This window comes from Penicillium malachiteum (assembly GCF_028827825.1).
Source record: "Penicillium malachiteum strain IBT 17515 chromosome Unknown utg000005l:1.0-9002435.0:326005.0-9005861.0, whole genome shotgun sequence".
Classification (NCBI taxonomy): domain Eukaryota; kingdom Fungi; phylum Ascomycota; class Eurotiomycetes; order Eurotiales; family Aspergillaceae; genus Penicillium; species Penicillium malachiteum.
The window spans coordinates 3,619,314-3,638,543 of NW_026643099.1; the positions used below are offsets into that span (position 1 = coordinate 3,619,314).

The 19,230-nt window shown below is 45.2% G+C and overlaps 8 protein-coding genes across 8 annotated transcripts; 3 read left to right on the top strand and 5 right to left on the bottom strand.

Annotated features, from left to right (window-relative positions):
• Positions 1–177: 177 nt before the first annotated feature.
• N7483_011341 (uncharacterized protein) lies at positions 178–1,063 on the top strand (the record flags this gene model as incomplete). The annotated part of the gene is made up of 2 exons (XM_057094768.1): positions 178–391; positions 450–1,063. The coding sequence occupies 2 exons, from the start codon at positions 178–180 to the stop codon at positions 1,061–1,063; spliced, it is 828 nt and encodes a 275-aa protein (XP_056940739.1).
• A 2,350-nt stretch (positions 1,064–3,413) lies between these two features.
• On the bottom strand, positions 3,414–4,049 carry N7483_011342 (uncharacterized protein; the record flags this gene model as incomplete). Its single annotated transcript, XM_057094769.1, has 2 exons — positions 3,414–3,438; positions 3,472–4,049. The coding sequence occupies 2 exons, from the start codon at positions 4,047–4,049 to the stop codon at positions 3,414–3,416; spliced, it is 603 nt and encodes a 200-aa protein (XP_056940740.1).
• A 3,588-nt stretch (positions 4,050–7,637) lies between these two features.
• Positions 7,638–8,300, top strand: N7483_011343 (uncharacterized protein; the record flags this gene model as incomplete). The annotated part of the gene is made up of 1 exon (XM_057094770.1): positions 7,638–8,300. One exon carries the CDS (start codon positions 7,638–7,640, stop codon positions 8,298–8,300), a length of 663 nt encoding a protein of 220 aa, XP_056940741.1.
• Positions 8,301–8,572: 272 nt separating this feature from the next.
• Positions 8,573–9,228, bottom strand: N7483_011344 (uncharacterized protein; the record flags this gene model as incomplete). Its single annotated transcript, XM_057094771.1, has 2 exons — positions 8,573–8,911; positions 8,938–9,228. 2 exons carry the CDS (start codon positions 9,226–9,228, stop codon positions 8,573–8,575), a joined length of 630 nt encoding a protein of 209 aa, XP_056940742.1.
• Positions 9,229–11,114: 1,886 nt separating this feature from the next.
• Positions 11,115–12,200, bottom strand: N7483_011345 (uncharacterized protein; the record flags this gene model as incomplete). Its single annotated transcript, XM_057094772.1, has 2 exons — positions 11,115–11,421; positions 11,530–12,200. 2 exons carry the CDS (start codon positions 12,198–12,200, stop codon positions 11,115–11,117), a joined length of 978 nt encoding a protein of 325 aa, XP_056940743.1.
• Positions 12,201–12,580: 380 nt separating this feature from the next.
• On the bottom strand, positions 12,581–13,006 carry N7483_011346 (uncharacterized protein; the record flags this gene model as incomplete). Its single annotated transcript, XM_057094773.1, has 1 exon — positions 12,581–13,006. The coding sequence occupies one exon, from the start codon at positions 13,004–13,006 to the stop codon at positions 12,581–12,583; it is 426 nt and encodes a 141-aa protein (XP_056940744.1).
• A 329-nt stretch (positions 13,007–13,335) lies between these two features.
• On the top strand, positions 13,336–15,643 carry N7483_011347 (general amidase; the record flags this gene model as incomplete). The annotated part of the gene is made up of 10 exons (XM_057094774.1): positions 13,336–13,623; positions 13,686–13,961; positions 14,098–14,179; positions 14,243–14,299; positions 14,348–14,439; positions 14,490–14,780; positions 14,839–14,886; positions 14,936–15,137; positions 15,319–15,453; positions 15,519–15,643. The coding sequence occupies 10 exons, from the start codon at positions 13,336–13,338 to the stop codon at positions 15,641–15,643; spliced, it is 1,596 nt and encodes a 531-aa protein (XP_056940745.1).
• Positions 15,644–15,832: 189 nt separating this feature from the next.
• Positions 15,833–17,967, bottom strand: N7483_011348 (uncharacterized protein; the record flags this gene model as incomplete). The annotated part of the gene is made up of 3 exons (XM_057094775.1): positions 15,833–16,137; positions 16,310–17,075; positions 17,296–17,967. The coding sequence occupies 3 exons, from the start codon at positions 17,965–17,967 to the stop codon at positions 15,833–15,835; spliced, it is 1,743 nt and encodes a 580-aa protein (XP_056940746.1).
• Between the last annotated feature and the right edge of the window lie 1,263 nt (positions 17,968–19,230).

The following is a 19,230-nucleotide window of genomic DNA, read 5'->3' on the forward strand; positions in this document are numbered from 1 at the left end:
TTCTGTGAACACTAGTAGTAGTCCAACATAAGTGTGATAGTTGTATGTATATGCCTTAACCAGAGCTCATGACGTCATGGGAATAACCAAACCAGGGAGGCTTCAAATCCTCGAGCTTTATCCTTACCATTTCAGTTCACGAATTTTCTGCTAAAATTGACGATCTATAATATTGTGATGGCATCTGCCAAACATGGATTTGCCTTGGTCACTCCTGCATCAAGGGGTCTAGGCTTTGCTTTTGCTCAGCAATTGTTAGCAAAGACCCAACTCCCAGTCGTGGCAACAGCACGCAAGAATTGTGCAGACCTCCGCGATAAATTACTTTCTAGTGAAGGATTACCTCAGGATGCAGAGCAAAGACTTCGTGTACTTGAGGTTGACGTGACGGGTACGTGTAATGCAATGCAATCTTCAACAAGATCGAATCTAATCAAGGGATTGATCAGACGAAACCACAATATCATCAATGGCAGATACAATACGCCAAGATTATCCCAAAACTCCACTTCGGATAGCGTTGGCCATTCCTGGAATCTTACATGTAGAGAAATCTCCAGCACAGATTGGTGCCGAAAGTGCTCTACACAGTTTCCAAGTCAATGCCCTTGGCCCATTGTTATTGATGAAACATCTCTCTCCATTTCTCCCAACAAAATCCTCACCTGAATTTCCCATTTCCGAAAACCCGGAATCAGATAATGAGCTAAAACTACCCTCACATGCAATTTATGCTATGATGGCAGCCCGTGTGGGCTCGATTTCGGATAACAATTCCGGAGGCTGGTATTCATACCGAGCAAGCAAAGCATCTGTATATCAGATTGCAAAGACATTCGATCTCTATCTTCGTGGAAGATGTGCTGAAAAAGCATTGGCTGTGGCTTTACATCCTGGCACTGTGCGTACAGATTTTACAAAAGAGTTTTGGAGTGGTCGAGAGATGCTCGAACCTTTGGATTCCGCATATCGTATTCTACAGTTCCTCGCTGGAATGCCAGCTGGCTCTAAGGATGGCAGAGGGAGATGCTGGGACTGGAAGGGCGAGGAGGTTTTACCATGATTCGATACACCAAATCTTTATTTTGTGGGACGAAACAATCAATCTGTTTCTATCGACGCCTCTGTACTAGTATGATAACGATCTGATTTTATGCCATACATCTGGAAGTATAATATTGGAGAGGTTGCTTCACTATACTTGATTAATTCAATACAAACGAGGCTCTAGTTTTCCCAATGCATGAGTGTATTCGGCCATGTTTGGTACTGGCAAGTATAGATTTGGTGAGGTAAGGCCTGGAGGTCACAGTCCAAGGTTGTAGCCTGGCGCATTTAGGTAGAACGATTGATATCAACTTGAAAGAGCTAAAATCAGAATTTGACGCAGACTTCCTGCATAGAGTGTTTGAAGTGCCGACCAGAAAAAATATCACTCATTTCCGCCCCTGGGGCTTGACGTTTTGAATGCATCATGATGTGAAGGGCTTCAGTTGGGGTGCTAAAATTGTAAACCTTGAAATAAGCCATGAACTTGAATCTACAGGTATAACTTGTGATAAGAATCAATAGGCTGCCTCTGGTAGTAACTAGCTACATGCGAAGGTACTGTGAATTTCCCCTGGCCAGATGTACTTCCGGCCCCAATCTCGAGCAACCAACGGGTTAGATTAACCCATGTGATGCTCGAGTTTAACTGGTTGCTCAAGGCGTCATCAATCTTTGGCATCATCTATTGTCGTTTTATTCAATAGTTGCTCGTGGGTGTGAGCATTTGAGGGGTAATTTACCGGAAGCGGAAAGACTTGCATGGGCTCGAGTGTAGGGAGGGGCTTAGCATATGCAGCTGGACCCGCAATCGCTATCCAATTAAGTTATCAACTTGAAAGTGATGAGACCAAAAATAAAACAATACATGCTATCTGAGGAAAGCTAGTAGCGAGGTTGCCTTCCAAGAATCCAGTATTAGTACTACTGTACTCCGTACTCTGTATACATAGATTGCCCAGATACCGTGGCCTGCATGGCGTTAGTACTTTCTACAGAGTATCTACCACCAAATTTCTGCGCCTGAGGTACGCCAGCTGCCTTTATGGCACATTAAGCAGCCGAGCGTCCGGTTTTTCGTTTCCCCCCCTGACTTCATTCGAGTGCCAACGCCCACTGTACCTGGCCATTTTGCAGGCAAAACTACACCAATTCATTCTATCAATTCAAACAAGACACTGTGCGATTGCCTCAAGTGTTTACAACTTAACTTCTCCCTTCAAAAAATAGAAGAGAATTATTGCTTCAATCATATGATTAATTCAGATTCCATGTATAGATCCTGTTATACATAGAGGCATGTTTATGGGCAACAGAAGCCTCTGAGCCAACTTTGAATATACAAACTGGCCTTCTCCTAGTGCTGAAATAGCTCACACACTGTTTTAGGAACCTAAGAACTCACATCATATCTCGAGACTAACTATCCTTTGTGTCATACTTTGAAAGTGTTTGATTAGATTTCTCACCTTAATCACGCCGTTTGATGGGGATATCATACTGCACATGTGTCAGTACCATGTGAGTGGCCTGCATTGATCCTTATGATAACCTGGATACTGCCTACAAAGGGGACATATGGATATTTTGATTTCATGCTATAACAGTTTTGAAAATGTCTGCTTTTTCCTTACTCGAAATCTCACACTTGCACTACGATTCTCAGATGTAAGTGTCTCTGAAATTCCCCAGACGAAGGATTCAAATGTTACCGATCAAATTACCACATCTCCGAGTCGTGACATAGAAACCGAAACTTCAGGCTGCTAATAATTGAGTGTACGTAGGTAGTCCAATATCACGTTCGATACTCGAAAACATATTGTGAAATAAAGAAAATTCATTAAATATGGTCCTATCGTCTGCATGAGATCCCGTTAAGAAATTCCTGTACCCTAGGGAAAAGCAAAAGAAATGGAATCAAGAACGGTGATACAACTGGAAAAGAAAACAAAAGAACACATTCGTATCAAATCCAATGTCACGCCGATCCATGCCCAATGGCAACCATGCTGAAACCAACACTAAGGCGCCCAGATGTCCTCTCAAGATTTAGACACCCGGCTTATTTAAAAAAAGCTCTCAGTAGTAGCCCAAGTCTGTACATCTGTACAGAAAACCTGCCTCAGAATCCTTGGATCCGACAGTGTTTTAACAACGGTGTTCCTTGTATTTGTCCTTTCGGCCAAATCCTCTTCCGCAGACCTTGCACTTAAACTTATCTGGAGAGGTGTGCTTTGCTCTGATATGTCGTAACAAACAACTCTCTCGGGAGAAAGAGTCGGTATAGTCGCAACCCTCCCAACGACATTTGAACTGCTCAATATGAAGCATATCGTCCATAGCGTTGAAGCTAGAGCTGCTACTTAACTGGCATCAGCAAACAGGTCACTTTAATACAAAACGATTGAAAAAGGTACCTACCCTGCATGTGACTCTCCATATGTTTGAAGAGAATGCTGATCATGAGGCAAGATTTGAAGATAATTGCCATGACCTGCGCCGTTCATCCCCTCAAACCCCAATCTGGAGTCAACCCCCGTGAACGATGAACCCCGAGAAAGAGCGAAGCTTCGGTCGGAACCCGGGAATGATGGTCCTCGAGAAAGGGCAGGGCTCTGTTCGAATCCTGTGAGCGATGGTTCGCGCGACAAACCGAGACCTTGGGACCGCCCCAGAGGAAGACCGCCGGCACCAAAACCGTTCATATTGATACCGAGTGATGGGATTTGAGTTGAAAAGGCAGAGTCGACTGTATCCAAGTGGAGCTGCGGTGGGTTCTGGATGGCCTGGTAGTGACCATCCATCATCATGAATGGAGCACCGGGATCGCCAGTCACCCCCCAACCTTGAGTCGAGGATGTCTGATAGTTTTGTTGAGGATACGGAGGATACATGGCCAGAGAAAGAGGTGGAGGAAGCTCTGCCACCGTTGCTGCTACCCACGGTCGCATGGAGCGAGCACGTTCGTTGGAATGGGAACTGAGGCCTTGGGGATCCATGGTGTGCTAATCCGTGCTTTTCTGGGAATTTATTGAAGATATGGAACTTTTTGGATTACATGGAATTTCAGTTGCTACTTGGGTGATATGAAGGAGATTAGGAGGTGTTCTAACATGATATACTGATCTGAGAGCAACAGACGATGATGTGTCCGGGGTTCAAAGGTTATTTCAATGCCCGAAGCACCCCATCCCAACGTGGCTGAGCACCTATCATTGATTGAGACTCTTCTTGAAAACAGAATTTGATACGCTGGCTCTGACATTCTTGACGCTAGATTTCCCTCGTCCCTGAAAAAAATTGTTGTGTCCAGTCTGATTCACTGCTGCTCCGCCCGCCATGAACTTCCTCCCGCGGTCTAGCTGCTGACGTATCTGGCGCCGTGGGATTACCTTGTTTGGATATTGATACTGGAAGCAGGGCTCACAGGTTGTCCAATACTGTTGAATATTGTGTGCCAAACGAATCAATTCTTCCAAGGTTTCGACCAAAATGGACAAAATGGATCATTGAATTACCTGAGTGTTGCTAGAATAATCACTGTTGATACTTCACTTTTGTTTTATTTCTTTTTCAGCAAAGACTATAAACTTCAAGCTTTCAGGTTTTTGGAGCTTCATTAATAAACCAGTGGCACAAAAGAAAAATAAAATACATTTACAGAGGTGTCATGTGCAGTTTCTCTAAGATTGAGGATTCATTTTCTTGGATACTGTCGATCCAAAGATTTCAGTCAAAAGTACCTATCATTTATTCATAAAAAGGATTACGGAAGTTCCCGAGAGCGATGAGGAGTGTGGAAAGGGGCAGTGTAGTTGGTAGGCTGTGGAATTAGGCCCAAATTACCATGGGCACAAGAAACATCCTGGATGGGACCGGAATCACGCCTATGCAAACCTACCAAATGGGAGGCAAACCGTGACAGCGCATCGACGTAGCATGAAGGCAACCGGATTCCAAGGCTGGCTTCTTGTGATGTTCCATAATGTTGCGATAGTCTGAGGGACCGAGCGGCAGTTGTTCACGCAGAGTGGCATTTCAATCTTGCTGGTGGTCTCTCCGCGTCACCGGCGGAGCGGACGTCGAAGTCGTAGAGCCTCCTTCGGGTTGAACCGGATGTTACGATTAGATCACAGCCCAATACTACGCTTGACTTGCTGGCAATGATGGAAATTATAAGACAGCCGCCGGCGGATAACAATAATTGCTTACATGTAATAATATGAGTCTAATTATTCGAATATTGTTAATGGGTGCGAGTCATATCATGATCCAAGAACAACAAAAGTACATCGACAACTGACTCAGTGGAAGGCACATCTATACCTCTACGAGTGGGTAAAACAGCTCAAATGGGACAGCAAAGTTGCCCAGGTGGAGCATTTGATCCAGTACTCCGTACTTCATGTTTGGTATCTCCACTAGCCGAGGAATCCTTTGAATAGTGAAAATTGAGCAAGCTGCCTTGGGGCCGAGAAAATAGTCCATGGATAGAAAATCATGCAAGACATATGAAGAGACTGATATAGAGAGAGACTTCGAGTAAAGTGTTTGGATTGGCCTGGTGCGGGGGTGGGAAATGTTCAATGTTCGAAATATTCGGATTTTTCTTGTTCGAATGGGATCGTGCATGGGTTTTTAGGCGGCCAGGGTAAAGGCGTGGGCTTCTTTTCCGCCCCAGAGAAGTCTTGCAATAGCAATAAGCCCAATGAAATTGGATGAGTTGATTTATCGAGGTGAGTCTCGCAATCTAGGAGTGGACGTTGCATGAAGCATGGACGCAGGAGTGCGGGGAGACCAATCATACAAGTTTAAATAGCGAGAGAATAGTCCGAATGCAGAAGGTGATTATGCGCTGGGTTCAGCTGGTCACCTACAGTACTTTTCGAAATCAGTTATACCGCCGGATCTCATGACCTACATATGAAAATCAATTATCACTAAAGTCCGGGGTGACTGCTCCGAGTCACCTCTCACGTGTTTCCAAGGTTTGCACAGAAATCTAACCGCAATCCCTACATCAGAGCACCCAATGATGTGGCCCATGTGGGAGATCAGACCACTGTAGTCACCTGATCCCCATAGAGTCTCTCCTCGCTGGCGCCCTCTCTGTCTCCTCTTCTCTCCCCATGCCCATCATCTCTTGCCAGGTCCCCTAGCGAATGAATATTCCACAAACGTAACTTTTCGTATAACTGCGTCACTGATTGAATGCTCCTTCCGGCAAAAATTTTGAATCCCCTGGACAAACCATGCTTCAAGTTGTCAACAGACCGACAACCGAGATTACGACGGAAGATGATGAAACTATTTGCCAACCACCTCCTTATACACCTATTCATAACGGCCAGACAGTCATTCTTTCGGTGGGCCAGGGATGTATACTGACTGCTCTAGGAATAAAGGAGGTTAGAATAAGGCCAAGGGAGGATAGTAATCAGCAGAAATGGAAAGTTGAAACAAAAAAAGGGCGCTTTGGCTTCCGAAATCTATGCAGCGGCTTGCTTCTTGGCGCACATTTCTTCGGAAATGTCTTTGCTGGCAAGCTGCAGCTCAATGATTGGGAATTATTCACCTTGCATCCAGTTGATGGCGGCTATGTGTTTGAATTATGGAATTACTGGGCTTACAGTAATGGCTTCCTTGTGAGAAAATCTCTCACTGATTTTCTTCAAATTTCGACCGAAGAGGGTTACTGCAGCCCTATCAATATTGAAATTACCAAAGCTTGAAGGAGCTTGAAAGGTTGAAGAGTAATGGGCGCAACTTGGATGGTATGTCTTACTTTGTATTGCTCAATTGTGTAGCGCTTGGTGGATGACGACCAAAAGGAGAAAAGCAGTCTGAAAAGTGGAAGCAGATTTCGCTAATGACTATAATTTGATATAGTACACGAAAATTAATCTGAAGGCTCATAATATTGCTAAATCATACGGCCAAGTGATCTATGTGATGGTCACTGGTCATGACTCATAAGAAGCTCGCCCAAGCAGAGAGATCTAGTAATTCTTTTTTTTTTCCGGATCGTCAAACCTGCATGCCGAAAATGTCCCTTAGCACTGTCTTTTTTTGCCCCGATCATATTGATACATCTATCCAGACTTACAGGAAATAGTGACTTGTGGGTCGTCATGAATTTTCTGTAAGATGAATGTCGGAAGTAAAATTAAGCTTGAAGCTTGAAGTTTGAAGTAAAATAAGATAAACCAAAATATCCATAGAATATATGGAGCTAATCAAATTAGGATACCGGATAAATAGTAATTCCATTATTAGACAATCCACCTTGCATGGATTCAACTCCGCATGCCTTCTTTCACTACTTCACACACCTTTTTCATTCCAGAAAACTTGCACAGCGCCTAACTACAATTTAAACGAGCAGCCATATTATCGGAATACCATATTATTTCCCAAAATGCTTCGACGCCCACGCGATACTCAGCCCGACTCAATAACTACCGAATTAAGTCATACTTGCACCCCTTCCGGTGTATCCATGGGGGCCGTTCGCAATGACATATTTGGGAGTCCCGATCGTGATTAATGTAAGATGGCTACATATTTTCCAAAGGCCATATAATATAATGACTGAAGTTCAGACTACATCGATTGTTGTGGACGATAAGGACTATGACTCAGCATGCCAAAAGTTGAAGGACGCTGGATTCAGAGTAACAGTCCCTGATCGCAGGCCTGCTCCTGAAATTTTCGATGCTCTTCCAGACCCCGAAGAGGCTCTGCGACTCGTTAACAAAGAATACGAGCGCTTGGACCAATCCACCGCATTATTTGATTATCCGGTCAACCATGAGCTAGATGGGGGTCTCAAAGTCAACTTACTGCCAAATTCTTTTGCACATCTCCCGATACCTACTATCAGTGCAGAGTCAGAACAAAATTCATCCAAACTGTCAGAAAAATACGATGTGTATGACAATGTCTTTCACCCACATGAATCAGCGCTAGTGGAAAGTTTTGTGAAAGGTGCTATTGATGACGAGAATCATGGGGGTCTAGACTGGGGTCAATCACTGCCAACTTGGGTGGCGATGATGGCGGCATATCTGGAAGTTAATAATGATATTCTGGATGACTGCTCAGATCAACAAGCGGTTGAATGGTTCAGTGTGAAATATGGGCGCAAACATGAGGAGAAATTTGGGCCCTGGGACAGACGAGTCTCAAAGCGACTGGGATCTGGCAAAGAGATGCCTGTTAATATGAGAGGCACCTCTTTGTCCAACTGAGCCCCTCCGGAATATTCGACGCTGGATTTTCTTTTGTCATAGACAAAAGCAGGAGTTGATGACATTTACGTGTTACGAATTGAACGTGGATATTGCATAAAGTGTTACCAACAGTTACCGTACTACTTGGAAAAGAATAAGAAATTGCGCTCTTCGATCGAGCAATAATTATCGAAATTGAAAAGATAGATGCCAAGAAGGATGATTAAACAAAGTACTTGGAAGAAAATGACGACTAATGTGACGAGATACCGAGTGCGATTCTCATACCATTAGCCAAAGACAACCTTGCATTTGATAGTTCCACTGAGACGGCTTCGCAACGCCGGCATCTCCTCCAGAAGACTCGTCAGCGCGGCTTGAAGCTCCTGATCGGAATCAAAATCGAGCTCTGGCAGACCAGGTCGAGCATATCGCAAAAGGTTGACAACATCTTGCAAATCGATTTGAGATTTGAAGCCCTGTCGTTGATACCGCGATAGGATCTTCTCCCGCATGATCCACTCAGCACTAAAGAACTTAACAGGCCGGCCCTTCACCACCCGCGTCAGCCGTGAGGCTTTCTTGAGGTTATATTGACGTCGTTGCGGCCAAGAAGCCTGATCGAAGACCTCTAGTTCCACAATGCTTGTTGTACCATCGGGGGGAGATTAAGCTTGTAGCCCGGGATAGGGTGTCCTAACTGAAGTATTTGTTGGAAGTCGCCCGGGAAGGTAGTAATCAGCTTTTCGGTGAGCTTGTCTGCGGTGATCGATTGGTGATCTACATGGACGACCATGTCCACGTCTTGGGTCGCTCGCTCGGGTGTTGACGCTATGAGACAGACGGCGGCGCCTCCCATAATGGCATAATCGATTTGTAGCGAGTCAAGCCTCTGGGCAAGTACCGAGACAACTTCTTCGAGGTGGACTTGACGAAGAGGAGCCATGGTAAATATATGAAGCACTGAGGATCAGTGGGAAGAATTAGTTTCAAAGTGGAGGATGATTTGAATAAGTGATTGAAGTCTCACATAAACTGTTTGGTATTCAGTCTAAAGATTGGATCTTGGAATAGATCTGATAAATCCTGAAGACAATATTTCTTTAGGACCAAACGGAAACCCAGAAACGACAATAAGTGCAGGAGTAGTCAGAATGTGCAAAGACTGAGAGCGACAGACTGTAGGCTTAAATAGAAATTACCGCAGCATTTGAGCACGCCTAGAATTCCAGATTAGCAAGGAAAATGACAGGGATCATTCAGCCTACGGGTCTTGTACACTAGCGGGGTTTTCTGTTCGCCTATTGAAAGTACATAGGAGCTACTTAGCCAAGCACATATAAGATCCGGTAAGCAGTGACCCTCCAAGGTTGGAATGCATAATTCTGGCTTGATACATGCTATTATGATAGGCTAGTTACATGTAACTTATTAAAAATGAAGTTTTTCACTCAAAATAGAGAATTATAGTCAACCTTGAGTTTATCTGTCCTGATACAGACCCAATTGAGCCTCATTCAAATCACGGGGTTTAGTGTAACAAGAGGCGCAGGTAGCTCCACACCCCTCCCTGCCCATCAGACCAACGCATTAATGCGGAAGCGTTGGAAGTTTCCATCGTAATTTCATCCGGGTTTAAAAATTTCTGATTTTATGTGACAATATGAATTTCAACGTAAATTCTCTATTTGTTAAGTAAATTCCCATGTTCAAATGTTTTGAATATTCATAGTCAGGTTTGTACAGAAAAGGGCGGCTAGTCAAGAGTTTCATGTGGACGCCCCTCACATGTGCACCTACAAGGAGTCCCGGAAGGCCGAGTGACTCAAGGCATTCGTAGATGCAAGCGGTAAAAATGGACGCTAGCCTGGACCATCTTGATCTACCATCCAATGAATCCATGTTCTAATATTTCATGCCACACTTGATCCCAGGAAACGCCATCTCCTTCCAAGGCTAATTTATTTGCTATTCAATGATTCTACGTCTATTTTATGAGACTGAGTGTAAAGGGTATCACACTTGAGTGTTGGGTGTTTTCTGAGTAGCTCAGCCGGGCGGCTCCACGGCTTGCGTCACCACCATTAATCCCCTGCCAATTGAAGCCAAAGCTTACCCGTGATCATGCAAGCCATCAGTTTAGATCCCATGGGAATCCGTTTCGAGTTCTCCACCGAGATTATTGAGCCAAAAAGGTTCTTCCAAGCTTGCTTCGCGAAATTCGAAAGGGCCTGGTTAAACTCGGAGTTCAACTTGAAGTTGGCAGCACTGGGCCATGCTGGGAATGTAGGCTGGATCCGTTGGAAGATCCAGGTTTAATCCCGATTACATATGTTGTTAAAGACTGATCGAACATTCTTGCCGTAAATCGAGGTATGAATGATGCCAATACATATGTGTATACACATCTTTGTGATATGGTTGAAAAGCCGAGTCAGGCTCTATCTAGTGCATATAAGAATAATGTTTTTCCAAAATTTGGTTTCTTCAGACCTGGCGGATGGAGTTTGTGTACCGGTAGCTTAGGAGCCTGAGGGATTGACAAGTGCCCAGTTGTGGAGCAAAGTGGAGTACTGAGACCTTACCCAATCAGGACTAGCGTGAGAACAACCTTAAATGAACCCACACGCACTAGGCCTAATACGGATAGTCTCCACTGCCCAGGTGGTGTCTCTCGGTGTTCCAAGGTTGAATTCAAATGTTTCTTGTAGCACTGAGACCTCGGGATTATTGATAATTTGAATTAATGAATTAATGGATGTTTGTAATCAGTCATGACTATACACACACACAATGTTCAGAAGTAAAGACTCCCGAGGTCAGGAGCTATGCCTAGTAATCCGAGTCTTCGTATTGAGAAACAATCTTTTCTAAACCCTTGACCACATCATCATATATCGTACGGAGCAACCCGTCATCTCGCAGATCTTGACTCAAGGCTTCAAAGGCACAAAGGATACATCGTCGTGTAATGTTGTGCAAATCGATACCACCGTCCTCAAGGGTTTGCTCTTGCCATTTCTGAGCGGTGTTAAATCGCGTGAACTCGGTCTCTGCCCCATCAGGGCCAAGATAGAGACCATGAAAAGGCAAAGACTCGATATTTTTTTTCCAAACCAGAGCTCCAGGATAAGTACACCTAGTGAGAAAATGGCCGCTTTGGATTCATCATAAATTTCTTTTTGGAATGGCTTTTTTAGCCTTTGTAACGGAGACTCTCTGGGCGCTCGTAAACTCGCAAACTAACAAAGGGAAATTCATTTCGATCGTACCACTCAACCGTCTCAGAAAACGAATATCCTTTTTGCTCCAGTCATGGCTTAGCCACGGACCAGGACTTAGTTGTAATAATGCCCGAGCAAGGATTAAGGCGATGCTGAGTCGTCGATGGCGGGAAAATTGACTAACTGAAGCTGGTGTACTCACCGCCGGTGAGGTATCTTTAAAGTTTCTGAACAAAGAGTCCAGAGTGGCTAGTTGAGGGGAATCGGAAATAGGGAGTGCCTCGTGAACCACTGATCGCAGAATATGGTATCGTCCATCTTTATCGCTCAACACACCTATGCTCGTTTGGTCGGTCCGAATATTTCGAAGCGAGGAGCATATATCTGAGATTGGCACGAAATCTGTCTGTAAAGATGAGGCGTTTGATGTTTTTCGAGTACTCTCAGTAGATACTGAGCTAAATAATGTACCGGAAAAAGATAAAGTGCGACTGGTCGCAGTAGAACGCTTGCGTGCAGCTTGACTGGTGCTTCCCTGTTCTGATGCCTTACCTGGACTAGTACTCTTCACAGACCCTTCAGATTCTGCAGTAGTGATTCCGGGGCCCACAAGCATTTCCGCGGCAATGGCGTAGAGAATGTAATGCGGACAGTGATCAGGCTTGAGGCTATTAGACCACTGGCCAGCAGTCATTGGAAAGAAAATATTGAGCTTGAGCGGTTCACCACTGTCATCACTGGCGTATTGTTCCGAGTCTTGTTTTGTGTACGGAGATATGAGAAGTTCTGCCGAGTGGCTTTTTGAACATTCACATCCGAGGGCGATGTTCAATGCGGCATGTAGACTCGCAGCTTGTTCACAAATCTGCTGAAAGACACAGGGTAGACGTGTCTTCCTCCTGTGTCGCTGTGGTTGTAACTCGTCACTATTACCTAAAAGCTTGCTCATGTCTCCATTACACTGTTTGAGGGTACTCAGCAACTTTTGCCGTCGCCCTTTACTCAGCGTCAAGGTGAATCTTTTATATTCTTTGTGCAGAAATGACCTGAGCCAGACTATTGGCTCGTTAGATTTTAATATCCAAGTCTCTCAAGACGAAAACGAACCTTTTCTTGTAATGGTTGAATCTTTGTTTCCAATTTCTGGAGTGCCTCATGAAAGGTCTCAACGCTTTCCATGTAGCAAGAATACTCCATTTCACCTGGTAGACGTCGGCGGAGGGCAACCTCTAACCGAGGGTCCTTCCAAAGGGGATCATGGGGGTTATTCATCATCTTTGCCATCTCATGGTCAGACTGCACTGTGAGTGACAGAAGTTTCTGAATATTCTGGTAAAAGAAGAGTCTCTGTATATTCAGAGCATTCTGAAACATCTTGAACTCCTTCTCATACCGAATCCATTCCTTCATCGACTCCACACTGGACCCATAATGCTCCAGACCTGAAATCACTAATGGGAAGATCGCCAGAACCAAACCAGCGATTTCGAAGCCAGACATAGTTTAGGTCATGGATGAATACTCAAAAAAGAAAATGTGCACTAATCAAAATGTTGAGATCGTGGTAAATCATTTTCGCATGGAGAATTTTGGACGAGGAGGGCGGCATTTCCGAAAGATTTATGCTTCCTGAGTTGGGCACTGGCTCAAATGATATTCCAAGTTCATTTGTTGATACAAACAGGGATGTTCAGCCGCTTATGCATGATGATGGCCCCGGGGGTTTTGCCACACACACACGCCCGGGTGAAACGACCTGTCCCTCGCCCTCACCTAACCCCGCATTTACAAAAACCCTCATTGCGTGTCTGTCGATTTTCAGCCTCAAAATGGGTCAGATCATAACAACTGAATGGCAAACCAAAGCACAGAACAAGAGAGCAAGCTTGCGAGCGTCGATTCCAGAAGAATGGAGATTGGATCAGGAAATTCTAGATCGAGCTTCCAAGCAGCGAGATCTCACCGGGCAATATATTCAACAATATCTTGAACCTGAAGAAATCGCTATCATCGGCCATGATTCCACCACCATTGTGGAAAATATCCGGAACAAGAAGTGGACTTCCTTACAAGTGGCGAAGGCGTTTTGCAAAACTGCCGCGATATCTCAGCAGCTGGTAAGAACTCCACCTGGGATTTTGATATTATGATTACATAACTCTGATTCTGCATTACCAAGAACAACTGTCTTCACGAAATTTTTATCTCTCAGGCACTTCAGCGGGCCGAAGAGCTTGATGCTTATCTTGAGACCCATGGTACCACTGTGGGCCCCCTCCACGGGCTGCCGATCAGCCTGAAGGACCAGTTCTATGTGAAAGGGATTCCTACTAGCATGGGATATATTGGCTGGCTTGACACTTATGAAGGTGATTCCAACCCAAAGCTTGTGCACAAAGTAGAAAGTCAGATTGTCGGTGAGCTTCTCAGTCTGGGCGCGGTCTTATATTGCAAGGTTTGTCTGCCAGCCCGAATACCCTTTGAATGTCCACCAATTTATGAATTTTATTTTACAGACAAGCCTTCCACAAAGTCTACTTGTAGGATCCCATGCTCCTTGATGAGATATATGCTACTAATATCTTTCTTAGTTTGGTGAAACTGTCAACAATATTATCGGTCAAACTTTGAACCCAGTGAACCAGAACTTATCATGTGGTGGATCCTCCGGAGGTAGAGCCTCTCTGATCTTTTATCTTGTTATCATTATTTCCTAGCTGCTAACTATCTGATCAGGAGAGGGTGCATTACAGGCCCTTCGAGGAAGTTCGGTCGGTCTGGGAACTGACATTGGTGAGTCTAGCATCTTTCATGGCATAGCTGAGGCTGATGATTTTGAAGGCGGCTCGGTGCGAATTCCGGCAGCATTCTGTGGCACATTTTCTCTTAAACCGACACATGACCGTCTCTCTTACCGGAATGTGGCAAACGTTGTATGTGTGGCCTAATTACTTTAGTTTACCTGCTAACAAACTTCATGGAGATCCCTGGAGAAACGACTTATCCATCTTCGGTGGGTGTGATGGGGACATCGATTGATGCACTGCGCCTGGTATTGTCTTCTATTCTATCCACAGAGCCTTGGCTGCGCGATCCCGTAGTGGTGCCTATCCCATGGCGTGAGAAAATAGCAGAAGAAACTCTCGCACGATCCGATGGTAGCACTCCCTTGAAGCTCGGAATTTTCTGGACAGATGACTGGGTTACACCTCATCCACCGGTTCAGAGAGCATTGCGCCTAATTGTCAAAGCAGTCAAAGGAGCGGGCCACAAGGTATGTGGACTATTCATACCACAATAAATTCTAACCACTCAGCTTTCATTGATCGCAGGTGGTGGAGTGGACTCCTCCAAGTCAAAAGACCGCAAAACGCGTGCATGTATGTGGTTGAACCCATATACGCCTCAACTATCTGCTAACTTGATTAGGTGAGCTTCTTGAAAGCCGATAGTGGTTACGATATCAACAAGCAACTCGCCTTATCTGGAGAACCTCTCATCCCACAGCTTCGCGACTCATTCACACTCCACAAGCCGATGTCATTGCTAGAATATCAGGCGCTGACCACTGAAGGACGAGACTACGAAGCAGCGTATTCTGACTACTGGAACTCCACTTCTGTAGATGACGGTAAGAGAACTCCAAATCCTGAGAGATCCAGAGAAGTTGTCTAAATAAGCAAAGGACAAATCGTCGATGCGGTAATCATGCCGGTTGCCCCCCCATGCCGCGGTGATTCCAGGAAAATACTATCACACAGGTAAGTTTGCGAGACTCAATTTGCGCTATGTGATGACTTACCGTGATATAGCATACTCTGAAGCAATCAACCTTATGGACTATAGTGCTGTAGTCATTCCAGTCACAAAAGCAGATAAGGAAATAGATCAAGCGGACAAAACGTACGAACCCTTGAACGATCTAGACGCGCAGAACTGGGAAGCATGTAAGCACCCCCAGAGCTTCTCGAGAAGTTTTTAGCTTGATATACTAATGATTTGGATTGTTAAGATGAGCCGGAAATTTACCACGGTGCACCTGTGGGGCTGCAGATTGTGGCACGGAAGTATGAAGAGGAGAAGGTCTGGGCAATTGGGAAGATAGTTTCTCAATGTCTTGAGGGTGCTACCGCATGAGTTGAGTGGTCAATTTATTTAATGCACCGAAAGGACACAGAATGAAAACGAAAGAAAGTGCAGGAAGAAAACCATGAAGCGCCACATGTATGAGAGAATTATAGCCATATGATTTCTCTATACACATAGTCCTCTCTCCAAATTGAACTCTTTCATTTCAAACATCCACAATCTGCATATAATCAATTTCTATGGTATAGCATTAGTCTCAGTGAGCATCTGAACGATCTCGATCCAGCCATTCTCATTCGCAATCTCAAGAGCTGTGCGGTTCATGGGACTCCTTGGCCGCAAATCAGCACCCCAGCGGAGCAATAAAGAGACAATCTCCACATGACCCTGCTGGCAACCTAACATCAGGGGAGTCCATCCAGGCGGAGATGGAGGTGCCCTTCCACCCATGCGACGTTTTGTGAACTTTGGCACCCAAGATGGATTGGGTGATGCTCCCGCATCCAAAAGAAGCTTCACAATCTTGGTATGCCCAGAAGCAGCTGCAAGAAGCAAAGGGGGTCTCATCATGCTGGGAGCATTCCTCTACCCTTGCGCTAAACCGCAACAGTAACTGTACACCGTCCAAGTCTCCCTGATAGCAACAGTGCATCAGCGGAGTCCAATAATGGGAGGGTTTTGATTCGGGATCTGCCTCATGTTTCAGTAAGCAACGCATAATTCCGTGGAAGCCTCGTTGTGTTGCCTCGATGAGTGCGGTGGAATGATCGGGAGAGACGTGATTGACATCTGCTCCGTGGGAAACCAGTAAGTCAACCATCTTTCGGTTATTGTCCTTGACTACATGCATGAGAACAGTGTAGTTTTTGTGATCAGTCGCGTGGATATTTGCGCCGTTTTCGAGAAGAAGTTTGACCATCTGATAATAGTTTCGGGATGCAGCAACCATCAGCATAGTCTTCCCATCGCTTGAGACAATTTCTGTATCGATCTCCACGGTCCCATGTTTTTGAATATATCGTCGTACAGAGTCCAAATTGTTCATATACACATCTCTCATGACTGAACTACACTGGGAATCATCAATGAGGCTGGTCGGCGCAGACTGAGGTTCCGAGTCTTCACTGTGCTGCTCGCTTAGTTGCAATTTCTTGCTGTATACAGCTTGGAAAAGCCGAGCCTTGTGAATGTTTGCACCATGCTCGATGATGACTTGCGATATTGAGGGATATCCCGCGTGTGCTGCGATGTCCAGAGCTCTATAGCCTTCATTGTTGGCAATGTTTACGTCGGCGCCTCCCATCAGAAGTTGCTCCACGGCTGCGAGGTTTCCTTGACCAGCTGCAAGTATAAAAGGTGTGATGCCACCTTTGGACTTAGCATTGATAATCTCGGTGACACTCCCCAGTGCTGCGAATGTGATTTGGAAAATTCCACCTGGTCGGACTCGGCAGCGTAATGCAGAAGGGTTCTTGAATGACTATCTTTCAACCATAGCCGACGGGAGTCTAATTTCAGAAAGTTGCTGTATCTCTGAAATTCCCTCGATCGAATATACTGAATCCCATTATGGATGTCTCCAGATTCTCCACCATAGATTGGGTCAGTGCGGTCTGTTGTTGATTCGTGCTCCTATAGTGAGCTCATCAGCAACAATTCAGAATGAATAGTGAGACTTGGCTTCTGCTGCATAAACTCACAGTCAAACAGTGTTGAAACCAATTCCATCCTCCGAGTCCCTTGGGCTTCCTCAAAAGTCTCCATCCTTGGCATGAATCGCACCATCCCTCCCACCAACCGGCCCCCTTTGTAATTTCTTGGACCTTTGACGGCCTTGGAAGAGGAATGCCACTTGATGGGATTCCATGCAAATAGGTTAAGTGGTATTTGTATGTTTCATCGTGAATATTGACCCAGTGTCCGATCGAACAACGTCCACAGAAACCTTGCTTGGAAGTGTCATTGCCACGAACCCACCCAGGGGTGTACAAATCACCGCCAAACATTGACTCTTCTCTTCGCGGTATGAGATCCGGATCATCGTTTTCTAAATCGGCAATAGGGGGTGTGAAGTCATGAGGTGGCTGCCATCCCAGAGCTAACGGTGGTGTTGACTTCGATATATCAGGATTGAAGGAGGTCAGCTCCCGAGCAAGCACATCAATGATCTCATTCATTGGCGCTAATGAAATCCCCTCGGAACTGGAATCTCCTTGCTTAGAATTATTGTCTCTCAGATCGTCTTGCAGTTCACTTTCGCTTGATATATTTTCCTCGCCATCTTGAAGAAGGGGCCGAGGAAGCACCAAAAGTGCTAACTGCTCCAAGTGATGCCCCAGATGGGATCGGAACTTTGCAAGTGTTACTGTCATAGTGCTATCAGAATCCCCAGTACGAGCTCTTAGAGTCGCTTCGTAGTCACAAAGCGGACAAGCAGATGCAGGAATATGCGCGAGGGGCTGGCTAGCAATGGCTAACACGGATGCGTGATCTATATGTTTCAGCGAGTCGCGATGGGACCTCTCTGTGTGTGATTTCAGATCATGCGATTTAGTGGAGAGCTCTCCACAGAAAGGACAGGACCATTATCTGCGATGTACTTCCATCTCATGATGAAACAAATCAAGGTGAGAATCGAAAAGCGGCGTTGCGCAATTCTCAAAAGTGCAAACGTAGGCAGAAAGATCTTCGTAGACATGTTTCCTGTGTAATCTCTTAGTCTGATTCTCTGGAAACTATGACATGGTCTAGTTCTTACATCCATGAGTCCCCACCACTTAAGGTGACGATCGTGAAGCAGAGCGGGCATTCAAATGGCCTGCCATCAGCTGACTCACGTGGAGGCCGAGGAAGTAGCCTAAACGGCTGAAAAACACGAGAAGACATAGAGAAAAGACAAGTTACTCTCAGAAAGTGTGTCACGTATATCTGAGTCGTGGGTTTGGTAGGGATGCATTTGACTGCGGAGAGTTGTCGCCTCTGTCGTGGAGATTCTTGAAGGAATTTGCAAAGTTGATACAAGAAACCCCGAATCCTTCATTTGAGCCGGGATCTCTGTCTCAGTTACAGACTGCAAATTGACTGAATCGTGACGCGAAACCCCGGCGGTTATTTTGGAATGGTGTCGTTTCCGATAAGACAGCCACTGTCGACGTTGTGCATTTGCTTTCCCCAATTTATCCAGCAGCGCTCGGTTTTGTGAAGCGTGTGGAAAGCACTGCTCAACATGTGAGATGTCAAATCGAGTGTCATATTCCTTTTCTCTGGACGATCTGGCAAATTTATTGCGACGACTGGAGTTATATATCAGGATGGATTACGTCAGAAGACTGCCAATAGTGTCTTGGATGATCACTTGTCGCTGACTGCACTCCGTAACAAGGATAGGAACTTTGCCAGGAGTTGGGGATATGTCATCCTGTTCATCGCTGGTGGATGAAGTACTCAAGTCCTCGTCTGAATTGTCATCACCTTCATACCATGTAACTTGTTCTCTTTCGCCAGTGACCAAGGATTTTGCTATATGATACCACCTCTGTCAATACCCCTGCACCATGAAACATGATATCATGAGTACATACAGATCTCCAAAGATGAACGCAACTCTCTTAATAACCGCGAAATTTCAATACGGA